At 32.8% G+C, this 10413-nt stretch overlaps 1 protein-coding gene across 1 annotated transcript; it reads left to right on the top strand.

Moving 5' to 3' along the window:
• LOC104720581 (jacalin-related lectin 44-like) lies at positions 5137-9732 on the top strand. Its single transcript, XM_019230785.1, has 4 exons — positions 5137-5208; positions 7788-8211; positions 8307-8776; positions 9484-9732. The coding sequence occupies exons 1-4, from the start codon at positions 5137-5139 to the stop codon at positions 9730-9732; spliced, it is 1215 nt and encodes a 404-aa protein (XP_019086330.1).

The following is a 10413-nucleotide window of genomic DNA, read 5'->3' as shown; positions in this document are numbered from 1 at the left end:
ATTTTTTTCGTCTTTTTCTACATTGACTCGAAGCNTTTTTTTTTTTTTTTTTTTTTGGCAAATCTCAAAAGTAAATCAAATTATTCACACATCATAACAACACAAAATGCCACGTGCTTTATTATGTGTGTACGTTTTAGAATTTTTGTGTCTGTTTCAAGAAAACTTTATTTAAAAAAAAACAAAAGAAATTTACTATTTTCAAGAGGAATAAATATAAAATTAGAAAAAAAAAAGAAGGTATGGGTAGAAAAGGGATAATGAAAAGTGTTGATGGTAAATTAGTAAAGTAATAAAAAGAGTGTTTTTATGGTGTACATGTGCATTTGTAATCATCATGGTGATGTTTGAAAACTTTGTGCGCATGTTTGTTCCCTAAATTTGCTCCTTTAATTATTGGCTATTAATATTTTACTTTGGCAATTTCGGATTAATTAACCGAAGTAGTGAGAGAATACAACTCTGATTTTTAAAGAATATTCAAATGTTTTTAAGCATATATGAACATGCTTAGTTAGTGGAGTTTTGTTATCAGTGATAAGAGTTTCTGTGCCATCGAAAGTCGGTTTAGCTTCGTTTTAGGTATTTGATCAGACATATTTGCTTTTTTTTTTGTCCTTTTCTTTGGTATTTATTCTAGTTGGTGTTTGGTAATATGAAAGCTCGACTTTGTTGTATCTATAAATCACTATAAATATTCATGATAAATTCTAAATAAACTGTTATTGAAATTAGGCTCTTGGTTTAAATTAAACTAGTTTTGTGCATGTTTAATGACGCAAAAGATGTTTTTATGCTTATGGGAGACGAAGCTTTTACCTCAATGCAAGATTTTTTATGTGTTCTATATATTTTTCCAAATTCATAGCAAAGTCTCCACTTAGAGAGAATCAAAGGCTAACGAATCAACTTGGATAATGGATATATACTAAGATGTTATCTCAAAGCACATATTCTTTATTTTTGTGGATGATTGAAAAAAAAAGTTCATGCGACGTAGAATACATAATACATTGGTTCGAAACCCTTTAACAAAAACTAAAATAATACATTGGTTCGTATAATTAAACTCGTGCATCCGTTATTTATTTTAACACAAGTTAGACCTTTTAAACTAATAAGTATAACTGTTAGACGTATATGGATTGACTGTTAGACGTATATGGATTTAGCTGGTGAAATTGGAACTAGGACAACTCTTCTTATTGTTAGCATATTTAAGTATCATTTAAGACATCTTTTGGTAAGAGTTAGTAACATTCAAACGCTCAATTTACTTTTACTTTTACTTTTCACTCGAACAATATTTTGGCTGGTTTGGAAGAATTGAGGGCTCATCATCGTCGAGCTTCATATATTAGTTTGCAAAGCTTTGTCTAATATCTCCATTCCCAATTTAACACTTCTTGTCAACTTAAATGAATTCACGTCAAGGAAAGATTGAATTTACACAGAGAAAATTTATGTATTCTCTTCTACAAACTTCTGGCGGTGAGCCTTAAAAGACCTTCACAATTTAGATACAACTAGTAATAACTATCAGAATATTCAAATATTCACAAACTTTGAGAAAACTTGTATAACCTCCGGACAAAAGCCCCACAAAAACCCTGGCTTTTGTTTTTTTTAATGCATTTTGATTTTTAAAAAAATTAAAAAATAAATAGAAACGTAACAATGGCATTCACGATAATTCTTTTCTACGTAGTGGCATTCCAACAATTGATTCATTTTAAAGCCGATATGTCATGGTCTGGTGAAAAACATAAATGTTTTATTGTATTGATAACACTATAAATTAGAAATTGAAGAGAGTAACCATTGAATCAGGTGAGATGACAAAAATACTCATCACCTTTAGTTTTCAAGAATAGTCGTAGCCTCTTAGAACATCTCCAACCCCACTCTATTTTAGAGTCAAAACTCTATTATAGAGCACACCAACCTACTCTATATCTTACTTTAAAATAGAAGAAATTATGAGATTGCTTTATATTTAGAATAACTATATTTTTTTACACTAACTCTATTATAGAGTCAAAATAGAGTATCACATTGGAAAAAATCATGCTCTATTTTAGAGGTACTCTATATTAAAGTAAAAAAAATAGAGATATATATTGTAGGTGGTCTTATATGGTTCTAGGAGATCCTACAAAACTGTTCATTAATTATTACTCTCTTTGTATCATAAAGAATGATTTTCTATGAATTCACCTAAACTAAGAAAACATTCAATGTTTAACTATAAACGCATTATTTATCTATAATAACATATTTCTCATAACTATTAAACAATAGTAATTCATCAAAAAATTTAATTCTCAATTAATGAATCTTGAAATTTACAATTTTCTAACATTAAATGATACTAAAAGTTTACCGAAAATCAATTTTTGTGATACAAAAAAGAATCCTAGAAAATCATCATTTATGATACAAAGGGAGTATTATTTTTATTTTCAGTGCATTTTTCAAATGTCTAGTTACGTAGATATAAATTTGTAAGTTTTCCAATCATTCTATCGATGAAGATTAGTAAATCCTTTAAACTGGATCAATTGATTTGTCATTATTCTAGATCAGGGAGGTATTCGGTCAAATCCGGTAATCGGCTTGCACGTGAATTAATTAAAGAGGTCGAATATGGACCGACGTGCACGGCTCTTAGGGCACAGGCTTGGAATCTTGAGGTTCCCTCGAAGATACAATATTTTTGCTGGCAAATTGCCTTCGGGTCCCTCCCGGTGTTGGAACGTCTGGCTTATTGATACTAAGATTTTTTGTGTGTCCTAGTAGGTCTCAATTAACCTAATGCAGTTGTAATAAAGAAGGTGTCAATCGAATTGGGAAACTTTACTAACAATCAAGATGCATTCAAGTAGTCACAAGTTAAGCCAGATTCAAAATGAGTTTTTGTCTAACAACCTAGAGTGAACGAGATGCAAGAACAAAACGAGTTTGTAAAACAAGAGCTAAAATGCAATAACGAGAGAGAACAAAAACAAGCTAAACGTGCAGAGAAAAATGAGCAAGCTATCGCAAGTAAAACAAAGAAGAAGCTTAAAGATGTAGAAACAATCAGATAGGTAGAGGCCTTAAGGATGGGGTTATTGATTTCGGTGGAGTCTCTTAATCTACCTAGAATGTCTAACAGAACACAATCAAGCTATCCCTAGACAACAAACATCACATCTTAGGTAATCCAATCTCTTGACAGAAGCTACTCAGACTTAATCACTTCCAAACCTAACTCTCGCTAGAGAAACATGATTAAGCAGGCATGACAAACAAGTTCATTCACGTCAATAAACACCCTATAAATCCAATCTCTTAGGCTAGGTATGTAAATCTCTGGTATTAGTTTGTTCAAGCATCGCATGGAACACCTTTTGGATGCTGAGATGCTTAAGATCTAATGCCAAATGATCAGTAAGAAATTAGTAGTAAGAACACTAATCCAGAAGGGAAATCAAACAATCTAAGCTAAGCATCCTATTAGACTAAGATTCTCCACCTAATCTATCCCATCCTCAAATACTCTAGTTCACTACTCAGATCTGGAAATTATCATCAAGGATGCAGACCCAGAAAACATTAAATCAAGCATTCTCAGATAGACAAAAATGAAATGAACAATTTTTGTAGAAGAAATCAAATGCAAAAACTCAATAAAACCAAAGCTATCTGGATTACAAAGTCTCAAGCATTTTAGGTGGCTCGGTAAACCTTAAGGAAAAGAACCAAAAACGAGATAAAAGATATCTTCAGCCAAGACTTAACAAAATGTATTTATAGTAAAACATGGAAATCCCTAAAACACAAAATGACAAGATAGAGCATCGGTTCGGGAACCCTTTTCGGACGCGTCTTCAGAACAAAACCGGGACGTCAGTTTAAAAGCATCGATCGAGTCGCATCGTGAGAGTGTCAATCGAGTCGGATTCTAGGAAGTTTGATCGAATGGCGGCTTGAAATCGTTGATCGAGTGGCAGCTTGAAATGGTTGATCGAGTGGCAGCTGGAGAAGTGTCATCTGGAAGCTGCTGATCGAGTCGCATCTTGAGGGTGCTAAGGATCCCTCCTGGGACGTCTTGGTCGACTCGCTACTAACATATCCGATCGAGTGGAGCTCTCCTTCGCGTGTCGGTCGAGTCGTAATTCAGAATGTATGTGCATCCACCAAAACGGTGATAACGTTTGAATTACGACTCCAATTGGCTTGATATCAATGGAATTGGAAAGGTGACTCAATTCTCTACAACTTTGATGAAGACGTCAAGAGCTCAATCGCAAAGCAAAATCTTCACTCGACTCGATCAAGGACGTAGAAGGTTGGGTCGCTCTAGGTAGTGTAAATCGAGTCGCTGGACTGCTCTCCTGCTTCATGTTTGCTTTTGATGGTTTGGACATATCCTAAAATACCTGAAACAACTCCAATATGCAAGATGCATGCAAGACCAATGTTAAGACTACCTAAATATGCATATTATGCAAAAGTGATGAAAAACAATGCAAAACAATGAGTTAAGAGAACAGAATGAATGAGAAATGCATGATGAAAGACTGTAAAATATACACATATCACTTATAGGGGTGTCCGGTGTGATCCTCTTTGCAAAAGATGTGGTCTGGCGGTGGAGACCATTAATCATGCACTTTTTGAGTGCCCCCGGTCACGTCGGATTTGGGAATTGTTCTCACTAGATTTCCCTATAATTCTGTTTTCACGCACTTATATTTCCTTTATTGGAGGGTGACGTCCCAGTCGGTCGACTCGGGTATAAGTTTTAGGTTACCGTGGCTTGTCTGGTCAATTTGGAAAGATAGGAATACGAAAGTTTTTCAGGGTATTGAGGCGCAGCCAGTTGATGTTATTAATCAGGCGACGTCAGATAAGCTGATATGGGAGGAGGTCAAATCCTTCAATTTGGTTGCTCTAGATCCCTCATCTTTGGAGGTTCGGAATCCTGTCCCCCAGTGTCAGGTTGATGGTTCATGGAAAGCTTCAGATCCCCTGTAATGATTAGGCTGGTGGCTTTGTAATAGTGAGGATATAACGTTGTTATTAGGAGCACAAAGTCAGCTAAGTGGTCCTTCACCCCTACACTCGGAGCTACAAACGTTGATTTGGGCGATGGTTTCCATATTGGAAGCAAGGACAAACTGTCAGACTTTCGAGACGGATTGTGCAGAATTAGTGGCGATGGTGATATCTCATGAGTAGTGGCCCGCGTTCTCCAATTTAATGGATGAGTTCAGCTTGCTCTGTTCATTCTTTCCTTCCTTCAAGCTATCGAGGATTCCACGCACGAACAATGTATAGGTAGATTGCCTTGCTCGCTCTTCGAGATCTTTAATTATTGTAATTTCTTTTGTAAACTCTTTTCCTCTGGTTTGGGCTACCAACTTTGGAGTTAGCTTCTAATTTAATTTTTGGTTGACAAAAAAAAAAAAAAAATTGTTAGTTTTAACTTCGTATACATATATGGCTATAAATTTTAACATGTTGTTTGATAAGAACTAAACAATTTTTTTTGTCTAACTCTTGTTGACAAATATAATACATTTACTTTTATGATCGATGTTTTGTATAACTTTTATAAATAACTAGATGAGGACCCGCCCCGATGTGCGGGTTTAAAATTTTATAAATGAAATGAAATTTATTAAAATTTGTTGTATGTTATATATAAATTTTATTTTTTGTTATAATACACTGATTTACATCCATTTACAAATCTTTTATGTATTTTACTATTAAAAGTATATTTTTTTATACCTAAATGTACTCTTGTATTTTACAAAAATATTCTTTATCACCGTCTAGAAACTGTCTATATAAACACATTAAGCCAAAGTATATTACTTTCACTTCTGCATAGTTTTTAAATTACTAAAATTGTTGGCTCAAAAAATATTTTGAATAAAAAATATATTACATAATATACTAATCAATGATGTATCATCACAATAATGTATGACCACTATGGAGAAAAAATTGGCTCCGCCTTCATCCCTTATGGAGAGAACCTTGCGTCCAACCTCCTCCACCATGGAGAGAACTTTGGCTTTGCCTTTCTCCCTTGGAGAGATAACCTTGCGTCCAATCTCCTCCACCTTCTTCCCTTGCGGAGATAACTTTGTGTCCAACCTTCTCTACCATAGGGAGAACCTCGGCTCTGCACTCCTCCTATGTGGAGAAAATATGTTCACGTCTTTTTGCTATCTCAAAATGGCTTGTTCCGAAAATTAATGAAAGTAAAAACAATTTTCTAAATTCACAAAAAAATCTTTTGATAGTAACTAATGTTAAATTTTCCAATGTATTTGTGATAGTAACTATGCCAAAGTGAAAGCAAAATAGTGTGCTTAATGTGTTTATAGATAACATAATATACTAATCAATGATGTATCATCACAATAATGTATGACCGCCATGGAAAAAACCTCGGTTCAACCCTCATCCCTTATGGAGAGAACCTTGCGTCCAACCTCCTCCACCTTCCTCTGTTGGGTAGATAACCTTGTGCCCAACCTTCTCCACCATAGAGAGAACCTCGGCTCTGTCTTATCCTGTGTGGAGAGAAAATGTTCACGTCTTTTTGCTATCTCAAAATAGCTTGCTCTGACGACCAATAAATGTCAAAACCTTTCAGCCATTTTCTAAACTTTTCTAGCCGATGTGAGATGTTGTAAATATTTCTTTTATTTCTATAGATTTTACTTTTTTTTTTCTAAAAAATCTTAATATATAGATTACTACTATATTTTCAAAAATGTTATTAGTGAAATATCTAATTCTTATTGATTTTTTTAAAATCCTATATGGACACCTTTATGAGTTTATAGCTTCAACTTTTTATTAGTATAGATATAATGTCTTAAAATTTCTATGGAGGTTAAGTAATTGTAATGTTTTAAAACATTCTATGAAGTTTCAATATTTTTAATATTTGAACCTTTTAAAATTTTCAAGTTTCAATATTTATAATATTTTAAACTTTTAAAATTTATAAATTATAATTTTTAAAAAACCTTTTAAATGTTAAGAAATTTTTAAAATTTAAAAATTATAATATTTTGAAACCTTTAAAAGCTAAGACTTTTAGAAGTTTCAATATTTATAATATTTTAAACTTTTAAAAGGTTCGAAATATAATATTTGAACCTTTTAAAAAGTTTCAATATTTATAATATTTTAAACTGTTAAAATTTAAAAATTATAATATTTAAAAACTTATAAAAAGCTAAGAACTTTTAAAAGTTTCAATATTTATAATATTTAAACTTTTAAAAATTTTAAAAATTATATTTTTTTTTTTAACTTTTTAAAGTTTTAATTTGATCAGATAAAAAACCGGATCAAACCGAATAAAACTTTTAAACTTGGACGCTTGATAAATCAAGCTTTCCTGCTCATTCGTTGTTGGAAGCATATTAATCTTATTTATAATGGTTTTGAACCATTGTCTAAAAAAATTCTAGCCGATGTGGGATATTGTACATTGTTTTTTCATTTACATAAATTAAAATTTTCCTTTTTCTAAAAAATTCTGTAAATTTTAAAAATGTTAATGAATGTCATGTCAAATCCTAATTGGTCTTTTAAAAAATATCTTAATGTAGAAAACTTTAGAAATTTTAAAAATATTAATTAGTGACATGTCGAATTCCGATTTGATGTTTAAAATCCTATGTGGACAGCTTTAGGAGCTTATAGCTTATACCTTTTATTAGTATAGATTATTAAGTGTTGTGGTAACATTTTTTTTTCAAATTTTGCAGTTTGAGATTAACCAGTTAAAAAAGGAATATCTAGTATATGTTGAATGTTACTACAATGATGCCTTTCAAGTCATTCAAGGGCTTCAACTCAAAACTAACCTCAATAGATCTGTTATGATGGGGTATAAAAAGGGCAGGAAGTTTTCACTTGCATCCAATGGGAATAGGATCGTTGGGTTTCATGGATATGCCGACAAAACCCTAAACTCTCTTGGAGCATATTTCAGTACGGCCACTACTAATAAATTGGAATGCCATGGTGATCCTACAGGACTGCCTTGGGATGATGGTTGTAATTATGATGGCGTAAGAAAGGTGTATGTTGATAATTTAAGCGAAACTGTATATACTGTCAGATTTGAGTACGATAATGGCGGAAAAGTGGAAAAGACTCCCTACCGACGTGATGTTAAAAATGAAAAGGAGGTCATGATTCTTTGAAACTAATTAAGAATAGTCATCGACCTTTCATATTTATATGGGTACTTTGAGACGTTATACATAGTTTTTTGTGATTGCAATTTGTGCTTGACTATCCAAATGAATTTATCACGTCTGTGGAGGGGACCTTAGCAGCTCCGAAGAGTGCCAACGTTACATGGATTACGTCATTGACATTCAAAACATCAAAAGGGAGAACCTCTCCAACATATGGAAGTGTATCTAGTGGTAGAAAATTTGTGCTGGAGAAGAATGGTAGCGCTCTTGTTGGGTTCTATGGATATAATGGTGTATGTGATACTCTTAATGCTCTAGGGGCATATTACTGCCCGTTCCCTCCTACTCCTGATGCAGCGAAACTAGAAGCACAAGGTGGTGATAGGGGAGCTTCTTGGGACGACGGTGGTACTTTCAACAGTGTTAACAAGATTTACATTGGACTAAGCAAAAACGTTATTGACTTTGTCAAGTTTATGTATTTCAAAAGCGCTAGTGTGGTCATCGGAGATGATCATGGCAACAAGACCATGCTATCTGATGTTCAAGAGGTCACTCATTCAATTTCCCTATTTTAAAGTTCTAGATATATAGTTTAACTTTATTATCATTCTTCATGTAACAGTAGAACCTCTATAAATTAATAAGGTCGGAACCATGAAATTTATTAATTTATAGAAGTTTTAATTTATCGATAATTTAATAATTATTAATTTATCGATAAATTAATAAAATATTAAATTATGAAGATGATTTTTTATCACAAATTCAGATTTTAGAAGAAATTGCTGCTACTATTTTTCAAGGTGATGATGAAGTTGAAGAAAATACGACGATACCTTTAGAACCAGTTACACATAAGGAAGCAATTATCGCGTCAAGAATTCTCTATAATTTTTGGATGCGATATGAGAAGACAACACCAGAAGTTTTTGATGCAGTCAGAAAGATTAGAGATGCTCTCCAACAAGAATGCAAATTCAAGAACAAACAAACAACAATATATTCATATTTCACTAAATATTCTTATATATATATATATTAGTTTATTTGATTATTAATTTATGATATTGATGGGACCATATTTTTACATGGGATTTTTAAAAAAGTTATTAATTTATTATTTTATCGAATAATGTTCAAAATTACACTAGTCCTAATTTGGGACCAGATAAATTTATTAATTTATAGAGGTTATTAATTTACCGAGTATTAATTTATAGAGGTTATACTGTATTATGTTTTTCTTTTTTTGCAGTTCAAGCTGGATCCGTTTGAAAAAATTACATCAGTGGAGGGTACTTATGATGATAAATTAGGAGGTGTAACCATGCTTAGGTTCAAGACCGACAAAAGAGACTCTCCATACTTTGGATTCGGTTCAACACCAACCTTCGTGCTTCACAAGGATAATCACCAGATCGTTGGGTTCCATGGAAAATCTAGTAACATGCTTCATCAACTCGGGATCCATGTTCTACCCAACGGTTTTAAATTTGTTTTTTAATGATGTATTACTTTTTTAAACTATACTATGTGTTGGGTTTCTCATATTGTGTGGCGTGTGTAATAAGTCATTTTTTTCACATCGTATGTTCATCTCTGTTCTACTTATTGCGTCTCCTATATCTGTAAAAATGTGTCTTTCAACAGCACTATCACGTAATACAGTTTTTGCTTCCTAAATTTTGAGTTCTGATGCTTCTCCAGTTCTCCAACAAGTGTTGATATTCTTACCCCAAGGTGAAAAACCACATTGTCTTTATGTTTTGGTTCAATAATACATTTCTGAGCTACACTGCCTACACACACATACATATAAAAATTTAGGCAATGCCTGTTATACAGTAAAAACTAATTTAGTGTTTCTTTCTACTTTCGGAAATATAACGAAACAGATTTCTTATGCAGCTTATTTCTAGAAGGGCACTTCCTAAAACGCTTTGCGAATTTAGAAATACAAGGAAATTATCAGTTTATAAAATCCTAATGATCGAATATATAGTATATATACGGCAAGATGGTTCCATCTCCTTGACAAAAAAGGTAATAAAATATATGCGTTGACAAAAAAAGTAATGATCGAATAATGTAAGGCAAGATGGTTCCATTTCTTGTTTATTAAACCGTCGCACGTCAAGTTGGATGCGTGTATTATTGTTTCCCCGACTCCCCCCCCCCCCCCCCC

The sequence above is a fragment of the Camelina sativa genome, chromosome 10, assembly GCF_000633955.1.
Source record: "Camelina sativa cultivar DH55 chromosome 10, Cs, whole genome shotgun sequence".
Classification (NCBI taxonomy): Eukaryota; Viridiplantae; Streptophyta; class Magnoliopsida; order Brassicales; family Brassicaceae; genus Camelina; species Camelina sativa.
Note: the sequence above shows the minus strand (reverse complement) of the source record. Positions and strands in the feature narration are given on the sequence as shown.

Coding starts and splice junctions, on each gene's coding strand:
- LOC104720581 (XM_019230785.1), top strand. CDS start 5,137: ATGGTTTCCATATTGGAAGCAAGGACAAACTGTCAGACTTTCGAGACG. Junction 5,209..7,787: donor GTGCAGAATTAGTGGCGATG/GTGATATCTCAT, acceptor CAAATTTTGCAG/TTTGAGATTAACCAGTTAAA. Junction 8,212..8,306: donor TGATGTTAAAAATGAAAAGG/AGGTCATGATTC, acceptor TTTTGTGATTGC/AATTTGTGCTTGACTATCCA.